The 19,162-nt window shown below is 37.1% G+C and overlaps 1 protein-coding gene across 8 annotated transcripts in view; it reads left to right on the top strand.

Moving 5' to 3' along the window:
• ralgapa2 (Ral GTPase activating protein catalytic subunit alpha 2) overlaps positions 1–19,162 on the top strand; it is a 182,610-nt gene that overhangs the window by 45,955 nt on the left and 117,493 nt on the right. For all 8 annotated transcript variants that reach the window (XM_079854349.1, XM_079854348.1, XM_079854347.1 and 5 more), the window contains exons 4-6: positions 12,558–12,615; positions 13,801–13,844; positions 13,943–14,123. In XM_079854349.1, the coding sequence (XP_079710475.1) occupies positions 12,558–12,615; positions 13,801–13,844; positions 13,943–14,123 (283 nt within the window). The remainder of the gene's footprint in view (positions 1–12,557; positions 12,616–13,800; positions 13,845–13,942; positions 14,124–19,162) is intronic.

Here is a 19,162-nt window from a genome sequence, read left to right as displayed (position 1 = left end):
ACACATAAATTAAAATGCATAGAAACAAAGATCTAAAGAGTTGGTGCAGTGAGTATAGGAGAAAAATACTCACACTAGGCTATATAACTAAATGATTGTTTCAGCACAGTCCTAATAAGATGAGAGCGAGTTAATATGATAACTTCTGTACCAAATGTTATCAGAGTCTGAACAATCCATTTGTAATTGTGCCCATTTTCACGAACAGCTGATTGGCCATCAGTGACATCCATTTAGGCACATTAGGACGCATCAGTATGCAAATGGACCTAAAAGGTCATAAATAAGAGAACAAGGATTTGTAACTCAGTCTCTCTCTCTCTCTCTCTCTCTCTCTCTCTCTCTCTCCTCATCCCTCACTTCCGCTCATCAGTATAAATTACCTTAAGTAACCCTGTGATTTCAGAACAGATCCACCTGTCTGACTGGGATTTTTTTTTTTTTTTTTTTTTTGCTGCTTTTGTTGGATTTTGATATTTTCGGTTTGTGGTTGAGTTTTACAGTCTCTTATTCATTTTAAATAAAAAATTGTTACTACGTTATACAAATATTAAGGACTTGCATTATAATAGCTTTAACACAGTTGTGGTGGTTGTGATGTCAGCCAACTTATGGAATATTTATTAGGCTAGGTTATGCACAATTCATTTAATGTGGTCTTTTCACTGCTTGGATAAACTGTCTATGTGATCTGCTGATCTGGAGACTGTCTGTAGAAGAATATTTGCCATGGCTGTTATGATTGTAAGTGAATAAATTCATGGAGCAGCATTCAAAGGCCAAGTATGACTTCATGGATACCAGGGTCAGAAATTAACTTTTCATTTAAGGGACAATATTTGTCCCCTGGTATTGATTTCTGGTCTTATTTATTTTTTATTTATTTTTTGCCATTGTATGGTAATTTTTATTATATAAGGGTATATTTTATTATTTGTTTTTTATGTAAAATACCTCAAAAATTTAAACTGTTGATTCCGTCAATCAAAATACTATAGGCTGCTACCAAAAACATTTCATCAACACCAACAAAAGCCATATTTATGATGTAAAGGTGGCACAAAAGCTGCATCTGACATGGCATTTATGTTTATTTAATTCTGCTAAAACATGTAATTTACCAGGTATGTGCAAGACTATTCGACTAGTCAATTAATACTGTTGCTGCTAGTCGAGCTAGATGCGTTTTTAAGCACTGCGGTTTAAAAAACCCGATTTTAAACCATTGAAGCGTAATTAGCAGCGAAATAAAACTCATTTCAGTATACTCAGCATATGCATGCGCTGTCAGAGAGACTGTTTCTCAACGCTGTCAGAGAGACACGCACATGAAGTGCGTGAGAACCCAACTGAACTGTGCTTTTCGCTGCCCGATTGGGCTTGAACGGTTAAATACACATACCTATGAATGAGTCAAAGTGACAAGCAAGTGAGCACAGTCATTTATATCTCAAGTCAGTGGTTCTCAACCTTTTTTTCCACTTGGCCTCACTATGGTCCAAGTGCAAGTCTCACGGGCCACATATCTTTTACATATTACGTCACCAATGCAAACCAATCAGATTTAATGTTATGGTATTAGCAGATATTATTATTATTATTATTATTATACAAATAAAAACAGGGAGAGTTGGAGAAGGAAAGCGGACGGCTTCCAAATCAAAGAAATAAACAAAAACAAAACTAAGCTAACTTGCGTCCCAATCTCTAACCTAACTGTCAAAAGAAGTTAATGAAATGAAAAGTCTTTGCGTCCTCCGACGCACTACCTTACCTGCTCTAACTACCCAAACGCAAAATACAACAGGTGGAGCTCGCCCCTAAACTAGTGTATCTAATTTAAAGGGAAATTCCTAAGTGTGCACAATGTATGTCGCGCGACCTCCTTACCTGTCCCTTTCTCCAAACTCAGATGTGACTAGCACACAATAACAGAGGTAGAACAAATGAGCAAAAAGATGAAACAGAACACAAGGCGGTTACATACAATTAATAAACACACGGCACGGGATACACAAATTAACTATACACAGAATATAGGGTTGTCACAGAACATAGTTTGAAAGCGTCTATAGGGCCTTTGGAGTCTCCTCTCCAGTTTTATGCCACGGTGCACTGATCTGATTGGAGAGCCGGTCAGTGATGTCACAGGAACATTGCAACCAGGTGAGCGGTGTAGGACAATAGGACGTAACTAAGAAAGTAAAAGAGAAAGACTCGGTGAAAGAAAAAAAAACCTTAAGCAGTGCAAGGACGTAACAGTAATACTAGCCTAAGCGTCAATCGTTTTCTTTATAAGGGTTTTGAAGGGGAGGAAAATTCTTTACGTGTAATTAAACGCGTTGCGTTCATATTCTGGGCTAATCTGCTTTTCTATACATAGTATTCTTTATTTGTATAATGTTTACTGAGTTTGGTCTGTTAGGCCGTGTTTCCACCAAAGCGTTTATAGCCAGCTGAAAACACTAGGTGCTCTGCTGAAAACGCCTAGCTGTGGCGCTTGAGAGCGTTTTGGCAGCGTTGCGTTTTTTTCAGTTGAGACACTTTGCTTGTTATGATACGGGATATCCGCGAAAGTGTTACTAGTATCTCATTTCACACATATTTTGTTTCTGTTTTGATTCTATATTAAAATGTCGATACAATGTAACATATTTTGTCTGGCTCTTGTTTTAAATGATTTTGTTCCGTTATTATGCTTGTTGTTGTCGTCTGTTGACGTTGTACAAGCAGAATGTGGCGGTTGGTCAGTGTGGTATTAGTCCTGCCCCTCCTCCACTGTGATTGGATGGTTGGGTAAAAGGTGACAATGATGAGCGCTGCGTTTTACCCAAAGTTGAACATTCTTCAACTCTCGGCGACCTGTAAAAAACACAGAGCGCTCAGCGCTTCAGCGTGAAGAAAACGCTCAGCGCCTGGTTACGCTCATGACGTTTTAAAAACGCGGCGCTGCCATTGAAAACAATTGAAAAAATACACCAGCTGTGTGAGGAAAAAAACGCTTTAGTGGACACACGGCATTAATATCACTATCTTAGTACATTAAGCCACGTAAAGCATTTTTCACGTTAAAAGTTTCAGAATGTCCCTTTTTTTTGTTCATTTTGGTGACATTTTTGCCCCAAGCCCCTGTTAATTTCAACACTGATGGATAGTGAAGGTTTTGCTTTGGTATGGGGTGATCTAAATCCCAGGTTCAAATCTGCCCTAATGTAACTTTGTTTTTATTGAAATCAACCAGAATTGCATCTTTATGTCAGTATCAAGTGCGTTTTCTGCCACTGATGATGTCCGCTCCGCTCCACATCAAGTGGTCTCAAAACACAACTACTCAACATCAAAAATAATACCGCCAAATCTCCACTCATTATTACACACACTATTGAAAATTAATTGAAAATGCTTCCTCTGTATTAAATGCATCCTTGACACAAACAGTGTCATAGTGTTTCAAATGGTGGGGACAAAGTTGACCATGGTAAAATGCAGCTTTATATTATGAAGACGTTTGCTTTGGAATAACCAATAACCAATGTGAAATAACTGTCCTCAATAAGAGCAGGAAAGAGCAAGCAAATAAATAGGGCCATTTTTGATTTTATGTTGACATAAAGTTGACAAAACACATGATTATGTGTGGCCTTAATATAAAGTCAGTATGCTATTTTCAGTTAATGATGGAGAAATACTGCCATGTCCTGTTCCTCTATTCCTCTGTTTCTCTTTCTGACGTCCCTGTTTTGGAGTAGAGCAAATATTGAAACGTTTGTTGTATTAGAGTGATTTGTATTGAGTTGCTTCCCTCTTCTGGATTGTTTGGGTAATGCAGTGATGTTTCCTAAAATCTAACCTGCAGAGAAGCATGTGGTTCATTTTAAACAAGATGCTGCTTGATCACTGGTTGATCTAGACGTCCTTCAAAATGCTGTTTATGGCACATTATCCAAAAGAACTTGATCAGTAAAGTGATTCAGATCATTCAGTTACCTGTACTACTGTAGCAGGACAAATGGCAATTGAACTTTTTTTATTGTTGATTTGATTTCGCATTGTAGACACACTTTCTTTCTTAAATTGAGACCACAGTATTTTCACCAAAATGTTATCAATTAAATTTTGTAGATTCTATTTTATATCACTGTAAAATAACTAATACAGGACCATGTGTTTTTTTAATAAACATTTTACATATCAGTGTATTGCACTATTATATATTTTATGTATATCGTTAACTAATTTTCACATTAAGGTTCAGTCAGAGAGTCAGATGTTAAAGGGATAATTCACTTTGAAATTAAATTTTGGTATGTTTTAGCTTACCTGAAGGGCATCCAAGATGTAGGTGTCTTTTTTTCCGCAGTAGTTTCAATTTTGATATTTTTAGGTCAAACCGTTCTTGTCTGTCAGTCATTTCATGCAGGTCTATGGATACTGTCTCAAAGAGCATGCACAGAGTCCAAATTAAAACAATTCCCCATCGTCCAAATTAAACAATTCCCCATCGTAAGTACACATTGATGGCCTAAGACACGAAACGAGCGGTTTGTATGAGAAAACGAACAGTATTTATATCGTTTTTACCTCTTATACACAGCCACGTCCAAGTGATCTGAGGGCGCGCGCGCTTCCTGCTGTGTGACGTGTGCGCAGACTGGTGCATAGATATATATACACTAGATGTCGCATTGGCTACGGCAGTTCATTGGAACGAATGTCTTTAAGGCGACATCTAGTGTATATATCTATGCACCAGTCTGCGCACACGTCACACACCAGGATGCGCTCGCGCCCTCAGATCACTTGGACGTGGGTGTGTTATAAGAGGTAAAAACGATATAAATACTGTTCGTTTTCTCACACAAACCGCTCGTTTCGTGTCTTAGGCCATCAATGTGTACTTACGATGGGGAATTGTTTAATTTGGACTCTGTGCATGCTCTTTGAGACAGTATCCATAGACCTGCATGATATGACTGTCAGACAAGAACGGTTTGACCTAAAAATATCTAAATTGAAACTACTGAGGAAAAAAAGACACCTACATCTTGGATGCCCTTGAGGTAAGCTAAAACATACCAAAATTTAATTTCAAAGTGAACTATCCCTTTAATTCAGTAAACAAAGTTGTTAGATTATTTTCTTTCATTTGTTTGACTTTGTAGTAGTGTTGTACATTTATTACCATATGTTAGTGTTCTTGTCTGTACTTTTTTTTTCTTCATTTTTCCCCCAAATGTATGTAAATTAGCATGAATTAAAGAAATGTTACAAATCCTAAACATGATGCATATATACATTAGTGTTAAAAAAAGCAAAAAATATGAACAACTTCAAAGTCAGACATCCAGGTGTATTACAATAATACAAATGATATTCTCTTTTGTTTTCTAACTCACAATTAAAACTTCTCACAAATGCATGCAACACATTGGACAAATACGTTATGCAATGTTTTGTAAGATATTAATATCTAAAAACTTCCACCTCTCCATAAATCTGTCACCTAATACATGCTTTTTGCACACAAATATGCCAGAGGTGTCTGTCATTGATTGAAAGCCTGTTGCTCTGTCAGCATCAAGGCTATGCAAACGAACACGTGACCCACGTTTCAGCATGGCACCATGTGACATTGACTCAATGCTGATTTCAAACCTGGAAAACAAAAAAACAAAAAACTAAATTAATAATTTTTCTCTTTAAAAGTATCAATAATTAAAAAAAAAAAGATTAATAATAACTAGCCTAACTAAATAGTTATTATTGTAATTCATTATCACCAACACATCTTTAACATCTCAAAAACATTGTTGAGGCTTTTCATTATTACAGCACAGTGTAGGCTACATGTTTGCAGTCGGCAGTTTTCAGTGTTTCTTATGCTGTGCCTTGAGGGATAAATTGTTATCATAAAATTATGAGATTGATCATCCTGTACAAACCATTTGCTTACAGACTGTGATCTCTGACCTTCCTGTGGTTATGTTTTTGACAGCTCGCTGGTCCTTGTGTCTTATGACTGCCATTTCTGCGTCATCAACTTTCTTGTCCTTATATGGATGGACTTTGACTTGCTTGAAATTATGACCCATCTTTGATTTCTACTGTCCCTTTGGGATATATAAAACTAAACATTATCAAAATCATCTAGACGTCTGAACAGCTAGTTGGTCTTAAATGGATAGTTGTTCATCCAAAAATGAAAATTGTCATCATTTACTCAACCTCATGTTGTTATATATATTTTGGTTACTGTGGCCCATACCAACTTTATTGTATTAACACAAACTAGTTTAGGACTGATATTTAAAAGTCTTACCTTTATTCACCAGTGTTAGTGATATTCTTACAATTTATGTAAATGTTAAGTAAAGTGTGTGTGTGTGTGTGTGTGTGTGTGTGTGTGTGTGTGTGTGTGTGTATGTGTGTGTGTGTGTGTGTGTGTGTGTGTGTGTGTGTGTGTGTGTGTGTGTGTGTGTGTGTGTGTGTGTGTGTGTGTGTGTGTGTGTGTGTGTGTGAAATATTTTTCATAAATAATTAGCTTGTTTCAAATTCCTAAAAATTTGGGTCGCGGCTTAATGACCATGGAAAAAGGTGTCAAACCAGTTGAGAACCACTGGTCTAAAGGCTAATTTACAACCAATGCCTACATCTATAGGCTAATTCTCACTGCACCAACAGGCACAGCCAACAGCAACAAAAACATTTGTCGGGTTTCGTCAGATCAGTGGCTTTGGTCAGCACGTTTTCACCGATTGAACATTGGTGTTTGTCGGATCCTGGAATATCTGAGAAGTGAGGTACAGAAGTCTGGTGAATGTCCGTGTGGTGTAAATTAGCCTTAAAGGTCCCATTCCATGGATTATTTTTATTATTTAATAATGTTTCCAGGGGTGCCCTTATAATGTTAGTATGTTTTTTAGATCAAAAATTTTTATAATTTAGAAATAAAAGGCATATTTCCTAGCCTGATTTCATTCCCTGGTTTGAACACCCTGTTTGAAGGGGCGTGTCTGCTGTGAGACTTCAGTGTAAACGCCCTCTGCTGTGATTGGCTGACATGCTTGCATATGAAATATCTGGCATTACATGTGGAACTATCTGGAAAACTTTTACTATTACAGCTATTATACGTTTTTACTATTACAGCTATCTGGATTAACGAATCGTGAGAAGTTTTTTAAGTATTTAGAATGATCTATTCCCATCACATAAAAGGTTGCAGTGATGAGCATTGAGCAGATGGCAGTCTGTTGATCGCGTGAAAGATCTTATCATTGCAACGCAGTTTCTGCACTCACTAATGATTTCACCAATGCAAACATGAGGTATATAAATACAGTAAGAGCTTCGTTGTGCAGTGTAACAGCGTCATTGATTTCATAACGAGTTTTGGCAAGAGTCCAGATAAACTCGCGCTGTGTCACCGACAGCAGCTTGGGCGATTGGAAAGGGATTTTTACTTACCGCTTGCTGGAATACTTACCGCTTGCTGGAATACTTACCGCTTGCTGGAATACTTACCGCTTGTTGGAATATAGTTGAAATTGCCCCCTTCGTCAGTATGAAACGCTGAGAGAAGCCTGCTTGATATTATTCCAGGTTAGAAAAACAGTCCGTGGTGAAATGGACAGAGCAAACTAACAACTTCGAATTAAACTTTTGCGGTATCCGATTATAGATAAACATCAACCACGTCTGTTGACATTTCGCCATCAATACGCCTGTGTTCCTGTGGGCGGAGGTTATGGTTCTAGTGACATCATTAATGAAGGAAGTAGAGGGGTGTAGTCCAATCCAGCCGTTCGATGTAGTCAACTTCTGTTAAATAAAATATCTCGCTTGGCATTGAACTTTGAGCTTTATAATTTTACAGATATTATTTATACTCTAACAACAACATTACACACTAACTAAAGTTTGAAACATGGGATCACATAGAACGGGACCTTTAACAACAAAGATTTTCGCAAAATGTATGTTTTAGTCAGAATTATTGAGCCTATTCAATTTAATTCAAGTGCACTCCATCTGTTTGACGTGCATGGCAGCTCGCCTTCAATGACCCGTTTGCTGTCAGGGCAAGTCTTTTTGCTAAATGGAAATACCGGAGAATATACATGAAATGTAAGTTATGCTTGCATAACACATCTGTCTGTATGCTTACATAACATCTGTCAGAGCACCTGAAAGGGCAAGCCGCGTTTCACTATATGCTTATGAGTTGGTCGGAACGACACAACCCAACACAACCAGACACAACCAGACACAACATCAAACGTGTAGCCAATCAGCATTTGTGGGCATATGACAGTGGAGGAGAGAGAACGAGTAAGAGGGAGATTTGAAGAAAGACTGTAGAAAGAGAGATGGCTGAGAGACATTACAAAAGAGAAAAGCTCAGATGAATATCACTGGAAAATGAAGGTTTATGTTCAGGAAAGAACTTTAGGACCCGCATTAATATTAGAAAAGCTTTCCAGCGCTGGAGAGAGCGAAGCGGGAAGGCCTGAAAACAGACGCGGATGTTGCTTTGATTCGCTCCACACCGAGTAACACTGGGTTTGAGTGTCATTGTGTGTCTGGAGCTGCTGTGCTGTTGGCAACTAACAACAAACTCTTGTTTGCATTTACTCTTGTGTATGTATGTTCATTTGTTGTGCTTTCTTGTCGTTTGTTCATCCTCTTCACTTTAATTTTCGTGAAGCATTATTTTGTTGCACTTGTACTGCAATAAATACATCCACTCTCCAGTTAGTGAGAGTTGTGCAGGCTGATGACTGCTAGCTAGAGAATGCAGTGTTACTCTTGTTAGTGTACTTACCTAACATGCCGGCATTCGGGGTTTGATATCGACAAGATTGGAGGCGGAGCAATAGAGGAGTGTGTTTGTTTGTGTTGATTTCAAATATCAACAATGTTCAGCAACGACTTTGAGAAATAACATACTGCACCTTTAAGCATGTCTTGAACTATTTGGATCTAGCACTTTCCCTCACTCTGTGTCCTTGCTATTTTTCACGTGCACCCACATCAAACTACTGTAATATTTGTAGAGATGCACCGATTGATTGGCTGGTGACCGGAATTGGGCGATTTTCACGTGATCGGCCATGACCGGCGACCGGCCAGTCAGTCTGACATATGCCGATTTTATGCCGGTCAAATGCACTCGGGCGCCGCATGATTAACCTTTTGAGCGGTACGGTCTCATTTATGGGATTTTTATTTCTGTGCCCCTGATAGTGGGTGCCACATTTAGAGTGTTCAGTGACGTCGCATAACTGCCAGATTCAAACTGTGCTTTCGTGCGTTGGCTGGCGCTGAGCCAGAGTCGGATGCGTTCAGTGCTGTCATATATCACAACTAAGCAGTGTTTTCAGCCTCATAATGTTTATTTTAGGTTTCAGATATTTAAATACACATAAGCACGAGTAAAACAATACATTTGGAGTTTGTAAAATACACACTGATGTCTGTGGAAGCAGCAATATTAATCTATTCAAATATAATTTGCCGACATGTGTTATTCATATCAGACAAACATAGTGGATGTAACTATAAAGTTTACTCTATTCTTTTCACTTCACTGGCCACTTTCTTGCATTTATTTCGGGAGAAACTGATGAATTCATGTGCTGTAAATCCGACTGACTGGACAACATTGCGGCCCCCATCTCATGTTATAGATCAAGATTATTTATAAAGGTTTTTAAACGACCAAACACACTCACTTCCACGTATTTGAGAATCGTAATATCAGATGGGCTAGTTGATGACATGGTAAGCAAGTTTGTGAATTTTTTTGAATAAAAAAGGAAAAGCGAAATAAAAGCGACACATCGCATGACGCGTCGCCATGGAAACATTAAAGGGAACGTTCGCCTTGAAAAAACTCACTCTGGGGCTGGGGGTGTCAGTTAGAATATTTTAAACTTACGCGTGAAAGGGTTAAAGAAAAGATCAAAAATAAATATTTGTGTGTGCTGTTAAAGTGGTTAGAAAAAAATTAAATCGGAATCGGCTAAAATCGGTATCGGCAGGTCAAACGCAATGAGAAATCGGAATCGGCCTAGAAAATTTTAATTGGTGCATCTCTAGTATATTGATATATAAACGGTAATTGCATTGGTGGCTCAGTGGTATAATTCTCACCTGCCACGCGGGAGACCCAGGTCTGATTCCCGGCCAATGCAGAAAGTGTCCTCTGATGTTCCAGAAGTCTGGCTCTTTGGGGGCAGTTGTGGCCTAATGGTTTTAGAGTTTGACTTGTAACCCAAAGGTTGCAGATTCGAGTCTCATTACTGTAGAGTTGTCAAAAAGTACCGACTTAGGTAGTACAAGCATTTTATTCGCTGTTGAACGGATTCTTAAACCCCTCTGATTGGCCATTGGCCACTTTTGACAACTCTCTACGGCAGTAAATGTAGGTGGGGGAGTGAATGAACAGCATTCTCTTCCACTCTCTTTCACCCTCTTCTCTGGGTGGGTGTTTACAGTGTGTGTGTGTGTGTGTGTTCAATACTCACTTCTGTGTGTGTGCACTTGGATGGGTGAAGCTCAGAGCACAAATTTCGAGTATGGGACACCATACTTTGCTACACGTCACGCCATATTGTTTTTAGTGGATATACCGCCCGGCTCCAGTGTATTCTCAGTCATGCTCACCATGTGATAAGCACACTGAGTGTGGATAACGCAGATGCAGGAAAGCCTGCGGTAATGCTTCATCCTTATGCTTGGAGAGACACTGCAGATTAGCACAGACTCTGGCAACCGGCAGCAACTCACAAGCTCCACGCCACCCGTCTCAAATCCACCATCCCCGACGCCATAGCGGCACAGCAGGGGAGCGCTTTCTGTTCCCGCTGCCGAAACCTCAGTTCCTCTGCGGACCCCGAGAGCGCAGGCTTAAACAGATCCCACCACTGGATACCAGCTCCAGGTATTTGTCTGCTTCCTCATGACAATGACAGGCTGTAATCCAGAGCTGTCCTGATAGACGCTGAAGATCAATACTGAGGTGCTCGAATGCTCTCATACTCATGTGTCATCACGTTCCACATCAACACCGCAAGTAAATGAGATTGACACGATGAGACGGGTCTGTTTGCACCGGGAGTGACGGCTGTCACGTAACGCGTGAGATTATGGTGACTTTATGGTGTCCTCTTCTCGTGGAGTGTCACGGCTGCCACTGTTTGAGTGAGTTTAATCAGCTGTGGACGGGAGTGTGTGGGGACAGACTTGATCCCATGTTGCTGTGTTTTGGTTGAGTGTCTTATAATGGCATTACCCATGATGCACTGCCACTGATGATTACCATTGTCCATTAGTCTGAATCTTAACCCACTTGTCTCAGTATGTATCGTCCAACAGGGACACATGTAACTGTCTGTGAATAGACACTGATGACATGGTGTCAAAGGGGTCTTAGTGAACCAAGACCTCTTTAGACATTTGTAGACAAATACCCAATTACAAATTAGATGAATTAGGACTAAAAGCAAAAGAAAAATTTGTATTATATTTTGAGTGTTTTTGTGTTGGTTTCATTTTCTTCAGTCTGTGGGTGATGATTTCATTTCTAAGGGCATTTTTTTCTAACATTATTAGATTATGTATAATCTTTTATGTCAAAATCATACATTTTAATCAATAAATTCAGTTAATATAATGCCACACTTTTGGCTGTTTCCAATCAAATGAAATCAGTATCAACAAAAGCTGCATCTAAAGGAGCATTTAGATTTGCAGTATTTTCACTACAATTACAATTGCATAAGTAATTCTGAGATTTTTCAAAATATTTGGAATAATTAAATATGATTTTTTATTTTTTTTTATGAAACTATACTTTCCAGTAGATGGGTCCTTGAGCCATTTATTCAACTGATTATTTCATAAATGCTGATTCATTTAGGAACAAAACATAACGGTTCTGTTATGACTTTGTTTGGAATTATTATCATTGGTGAAATAGTGTAAAAACAATAAAATATTGTATTTAAAATGACTATAATACATTTTATTACTCAAAATACATCATCACATTTGCAGATTTCTGGGGAAAACAGAAAAAGACACAAAAATAAACTCACACAGGGACATTTTTGTCACAATATCTTACATTTTGTGGTCATTTTAACTGCGTTCTACTAGAATACATTACACAATGAAATCTTTAGACATGTTTTTATTTTATTTTTATTTTTTGCAGTGACATTTTTGATAATGTCAGCATCCACATCGTCAAAACAACAATTACGATATTATCGTAAACGGTACATTTTCCTCAAACATGGTGGAATAACATGACCGATAATTGAGAAGGCTTTGCTTTACTTCTCTGGGATCATCATTCTTTGTATTTTGGCCTGGTGGACAATAAACCATAAACTTACATTAAAGACGTTACAGAATGGCATAGAAAAGTGTCGTGGGCTTTTTTGATTTCCACCAGATCACTATTATTGGGTGTAGAAAATCCCTTACATTGAGCTCTTGCTCTTTCTGCTATAAGTTTAATGTGTTCACGCTGTGTTTTTTTTTCTCAGAAAATTCTTCAACTTCTACCTGAGAAAATCAACAGTCGATGGCAGTTTCACAGTATAGGTAAGTGCTGTTCAGAGAGACCATGTTACACTGACGTGGTTCATGCCAAAGGTTTAGCTGTTGAAATTGAAAAATTGCTTACAGTATCACTATTTCTTTGTGCATAATTATTTATGAGTCGGTGTGCAAGAGTTCTGCTGTTAAAGCAGGTTCAGGAGAGAGTCAGTGTAACCTGCTTTAATACTTTCTCAGAGAAAATAATTAGCTACATCGAGAGTGAGAGCAGGAGGTTAATAAATGAAAATGCAAATGAGAGGCTTCATTTGAAATGCAAATTACTGGATTAAATTATGCGTCTCGTGGTTTCAGTCTTCTGTACAGGAAGACCCTCAAAGGAGTCAATAACCTCAATTAGAGCCCTCCACATAGAGACAGACAGACCGACAGACCGTCTTTATTGATCCCCGAGGGAAATTCAAGCAAAAATTTAAGCAACAGTTTCTAGGTTTATCATTTTTGATTTCATTTACGTATGTGTTGCTATTTTCTTACACTCGTAATCCTCTGTGTGTCATGAAGTATCAAAACATAAGCTAGTTGATTATAAGGGAAGTTGTTGCGCACCACATTCGATCCACCACTGTGTAACTGAGGATTCACAACATTACAAACGTTGATTTATAGCAAAAACGTATGTGGAAATCAGACAAAAAGACAAAGGTACAAGACTGTGTACCTAACAGCTTTAACGAGGGAAAGAACAACAATCCCATGACGCCTTCAATACTACATAATCAAATTTAAAATGATGGAGAAATATAAATATTTAAAGATTTAATGATTTAAAGATGATGATTGTGTATATAGGAACATAGAAATTTATACGATATATTGTGCATCCCTATCTGAAACAGTCTGTACTCTGATGCCAGTTCAATTGTTATAAATAATATAATTTTTATAATTTTCAAAATTTTAATATAATAATAATAAAAGTAAGGCCTCTGGAGAATTGAGTTGTGTAATATTTAAAACATTTAGTGTTGAATTTCCAGCAAATTTAACTATATTTTGATATATATACCAGTACCATGATCTAAATCACTCAAACCATGATATAGGCCTAAGGATCATAGTCAAAAGGAACCTTTTTAATGCCTTTAAGTTTGTGCATCATAATTTCTGCATTGTAATGATCAAGTCCGTTACTGATTGTGTCTGTGTTTAAACACTTTTCTTTTATAGGTTCTATACTCAAAAAACTTTTGCACACTGGAAACTCTTTTAAGGTAGGTCAATTTATGAATCAGAAGACCTCCAAAATGATGAGATGAATCTCGGTTGCCGATGTGTAACCAGAGGAAACTGTGTTTGTTTGTGTGTGCAGATCCGCTGTGATGGCATGCGTCTGTTCCTGCTCTGGCTAGAGGCTCTGCAGAGTAACTGTGCAGAAGAGCAGCTCCTCATTTTTGCCTGCCTGATCCCAGGATTCCCTGCTGTTGCCTCATCCAGAGGACCCTGCACACTGGACACCATCATTTACAACCCATTTTCCAACCCGCCTGACGGTAACAAACAAATACACACATTGACTATGTCGGTACAAAATTAATTTCAGCTATAATTACTAGGGGTGTAACGGTACACAAAAATCACGGTTCGGTATGTACCTCGGTTTTAAAGTCACGGTTCGGTTTATTTTCGGTACAGTAAGGGAAAGAAATGCAAACATTAAACTGCAGGTTGTTTATTACTATAAACTTTTTTTAACAATTTGTTTACACTTTTTAATAAAATATAATAAAATAGATATAAAATAAAAAAAAAAGAATAAGAAATAAAATACTGCTGCAAAGTTCTCCACTAAATAAAATACTCTCAGTCTCAAACCAATATCACATAATATAATATAATGAAAAATATAAATAAATAACTATGATTACAGTGCAGCATTACCAATCCCAGCTTGTAGGCCTGCTCATATTAAAAAATTAAGGCTGGGAATCGATAAAAAAAAAAAGAACTAATTAATTGCACAATTTGCTGTAATTAATTGCAATTCCTCCAAGCTTGTAATCATCAATAATTAAACTTATAATCACCTAATTAAATGAAACACGGGGAAAAAAGGAACAGAAAATAGCCCTATATTAAAATAATATTAAACATAAATATATCAATGTATTATTATTTTTCAATAATCAATCAACATAATCAATTTAAGATTTTTTTTTTTCACTTTTTTAATAATTATCAAAATAAAATATAGTCCAAAGCTATAGTACAAAGCTATTATTACCAGAGCATGTGATCAGAGCAGGTCATTTTACCATTGTTGCCAGCTTAACTATACCAGCTCAGCAAACAGAAGTCTACTACTGAGAAATTTCACCTTATTTGAGCGGACTTTGCTTTTCCAGTGCGTGATCGGTACATGATTGGAGTTTTTGGGCCGTTAACGACAGAGCAGAACGCGCAGGGCAAACACGGACTCGAACATTGAGCAGAGAGCGCAGCGGGCCGACAGACACACACACACACACACACACACACACACACACACACACACACACACGGAACAGAGATTGCGGCGGCGCACACGGAGCGGAAAAGCTTTTTTTCGCCCTGGAGTCTATTTCATTGGTTTAGGTTACAGTGACGACGGGTAAAACACTGGTAAAACATTAGAATCAGCTGCAGGGCGGGATTTGCGCTGAACGCGGAGACTTCCGACACTTAATATGTTCGTGTGGAAACACGAAAATGTACCTATGTTCCGCACACAAAATATTGCATTCAGTCATTCGGTACACACGTGCACCGAACCTAAAGCCCTGTACCGAAACGGTCCGGTACGAATACACGTACCGTTACACCCCTAATAATTACACTGTTGAACATTGACTTACACCTTAACCAACCCTTAAACCCATTCCACCAAACCTGTGCCTAACCTTAGCCGTATCCCACCTCAGTACCAGCAAAGGTGTTTTGGTTTACACTTTATTTGTCAATTTTACATTGTAATTGCACAAATAAGTACTGTGTAATTATTACCAATATGTACTTATAGTGTTAGGGTTTGGTTTAGGGTTAGTTGTTTGCAATTATGCATGTATCAAGGACACTAACATAAAGTGTTACTGTGTTTTGCAATAGGACATGAACACAACCAATACATTTTACCTAACTTTTTTTTTTTTTGACATAGGTTCAGTGCATTACCTAATATAAAGAGGGATCTAACGTTTTAATCCTAGTCTCTAGGCTATCTGCATAAAATCCACTTTCATCTTAATCTGACAATAAACTGACTGCTAAACAGAAAGTGACTGTCTCACTGAGATGTAGAGTTCTTGTTGTTTTACATGATGTTTAGGTATGGCAAAATCTGAAATCAATAATATAACAAATAACACACTGTTGTGTCAAAACAGATAAATCATTCAGATAATAGACCAGTAATCTCTGATTTAAAGAAAGTATAGACAACATTAGTAAGAACTAGGGTTGTGTGATTAATCGAAATTGATTTTCCAAATCAGAATGCTAAGTTGTTAAACTATGGGATCTGCTTGATATTAAAAGCAGATATTAAAAGCAGATATTAAAATATATTATTTTAATATATTAAAATAAGCAGATATTAAAATATTAAACAGTGTTATTAAAAACGCACTAAGCCGCGAGAGAGACACTGTTCCCCAGGCGGCTTTTTCTGTGTGCACGCTCCAAGATGGAAAGTATAATATGGGCTATACGTGCATAAATGGTCAAATAGCCTACACACAAAAATGTCAAAATGCTGTTTTGGTGAGTATCCTCGTAAACATGATTGACATTATGTCTTAAGTGAATGTAAAGAGTTGAGAAAGAAAACACATTTGTGTGTAACAGTATATTGGATCCAGTGACTGCAGCCCAATGTTACTGCTTCAGTCTGTCATTACTGTTAATCAAACAACAAAAGACAAAGAAAAAATCACTCACTGCTCTTGAATGAATAACTTTTGTAGTTTTAATAAGAGTTTGTCTATATTTAATAATGTATTACATCGAAGACTATGCAGTTATTTTATTTGACATTTGACTACTTTATTCAATTTCTGTTGTAGACTATTAGTTACTTATCTGAATACCACTGTTAGTACATCTTCCTGAAAAACCTAAAGCACTGTTTATTTCATTTGTATTTTTGTTATATTTATTTGTTGGTTTTGTTTGTAATTAGTTTCTTTGTTCTTAATGTATTGCTGACTATTTATTTATCGTATGTAACTGTTTTGAGGATCCTGTACTTATATACACACACACACACACACACACACACATATATATATATATATATATATATTTGTCAACCTAGTAGAATTTTTTTTGCTGAAGTATCGATAATTGTGAAATTTCACTAATATCTGAAATTTCCGTTTGTACTGATAAGAGTAAGAAATCATTTGGAACTGTAAAGGTTCTACTTTTAATTGACAATAACAAAATGTTTTTTTTTTTTTTTTTTATGTGTATCCTATAAAAAGGATGCACTTTCTGCCGTCTCGGTCTCCTTGAACTGGAGTACATCACAAAAATGAACTAAAACTCAGCATATACTTGCCACACAGACATGAAAAACATGTCTATCCACCTTATTCCTAACGAGCCTACTGCGTTTTGAATGGGTGGCACTTCCGGTTTGGGGAATTAATTAAAACAAATCATTTCAAATCATAAGGTTGCCCACAAATAAAGCTGATCTGTCAGTTTGACTCAATGCGCTGTCAATTTTCCTTCATGATTTATTTTCAGACATCATGAGAATAACATAACACTTGGTATTTTAACGTGACATGTTATAACAAGAATATCTATGGCAAGAGGTTTTTTAAGTCACTGCATTCTTTTCGTCATAGTTATTTTCTTTTTTCCCTTTGCAATCCGCTGTAAAAGTGTGAAAAAGGACAACATATCCTGCACATTTGTGTACAGTTCTCCCGATTTAATTTACAATATATCCCCTATTAATAATTCACTGGAATGCACAAATGCACTCTCGTTTTTCTCCTCAAATCCTCACGTCTCTTTCCAGGTTTGTTTTCACAGGTAAATAAAATTCATTGATCTGTCAAAATAACGGAAATCATATTGAAATAGTGTCACGCAATGCTGAAGTTAATGAACATTTTTGACTAAGGCAACATATGTTACATAAAACAGATTTTTATATATATATACTTGCTAACAAAAACAAAAAACAACAAAAAAATCTTATTGCGTTTATAGAGCGAGCCTTTCACTGATTGTTTACAGCTTAACGGAAGTTACACCCATAATTCACGCGAAGCGTCATGGGGCGTAGGAATAAGATGGATAGAAATCTTGAAATATCCTGACATCCTCTTTAGTCCCATTTAGACACTTGTTAGCAAGTTAGCAAAGCTTTTAAAAAATCACAAAGTGGTAATACTGGTGGATTTGATGTCATACAATAAAACATGAAAATACATTGAACTTGTGTTCACTACAGACCTTATTTCAGGAATTTAACCAAAAACCCATTCAAAATGACCGGATGTGTTAAAAAATGTTTTGGTCTTCAAAAATTTGGTCATTCCTGCAGCACTCCATGTGACGTATGGTCCATGAACTTGTTGACTGTTAATCTTCAGCATTGGTAATATTAATAATAATAATAATAATAATACGTTTATTTTAAATAGCGCCTTTCAGAAAACTCAAGGTCGCTTTACAGTAAAGTACAAATAAACATGACATAGACACATGACATAGAACAATACAAATAAATTGAGATGGATAACATAATAAAATGTTTTTAACATTTTTAACAAATGTTGTTGGTAAGGTAGTGACTGCTGGGAATGACAACGTAAGGTTGGAGTTTGGCAGGACTTTTAGTGCTCATTTCCAGATGCTTGTAGTCTTTTAAAAAGAAGTTCCTGGACAAATCAGCTGAACTCAAAAACGAATGCTGTACATGCACTCGAAGTACCCAATAACCCTGATATTTTTCTGTGCTCACAACTTTGTCCTTCATTCATTTCATCCCTCACCATTTACAGCACATCTACAGTACTATGTTCCTGTCTGAGAATGTGATTTTTAATGGCAGCCATTAATGCTCTTTGTGGCACAAAGGCACTTTAAATCTAGTATTAGAGTGTAATAATCAAATGGCGACACAGCATACTCAGAAAAGGAGGTCAGAGTCTGTTAAATGCTTAAAGGAATGATTTCCCTTGATGTTTTCTCTCGGAAAAGATTTTATTGATGCCCTTGAACTGGTAATGACCCATTAATTTCAAAGCACTGTGCATGTGTTCATATTTATTTGAAATCAGTGAATCCTTTCTGTCTGTGCTGACGGGCTTTATGTCTGAATAGATTTCATTAGTGAAATCCAAGCTATTCACGGCGCTGAAGGTTGTTCAGCCCTCTGAAACGACAAAGGCAGTAGTGACAAAACCTAAAAAGCAATCCATTTGATAAAAATAAGCCGGATGCAGATCTTGCAAAGTGTCATGAAAGAGTTATGAATCAAAACATTCAAATTAAAATAATTATCTCATTTGTTTTTACTTGAAAGGTGAGGAGT

This window comes from Squalius cephalus (genome assembly GCF_949319135.1).
Source record: "Squalius cephalus genome assembly, chromosome: 20".
In the NCBI taxonomy this organism is placed as follows: domain Eukaryota; kingdom Metazoa; phylum Chordata; class Actinopteri; order Cypriniformes; family Leuciscidae; genus Squalius; species Squalius cephalus.
Note: the sequence above shows the minus strand (reverse complement) of the source record. Positions and strands in the feature narration are given on the sequence as shown.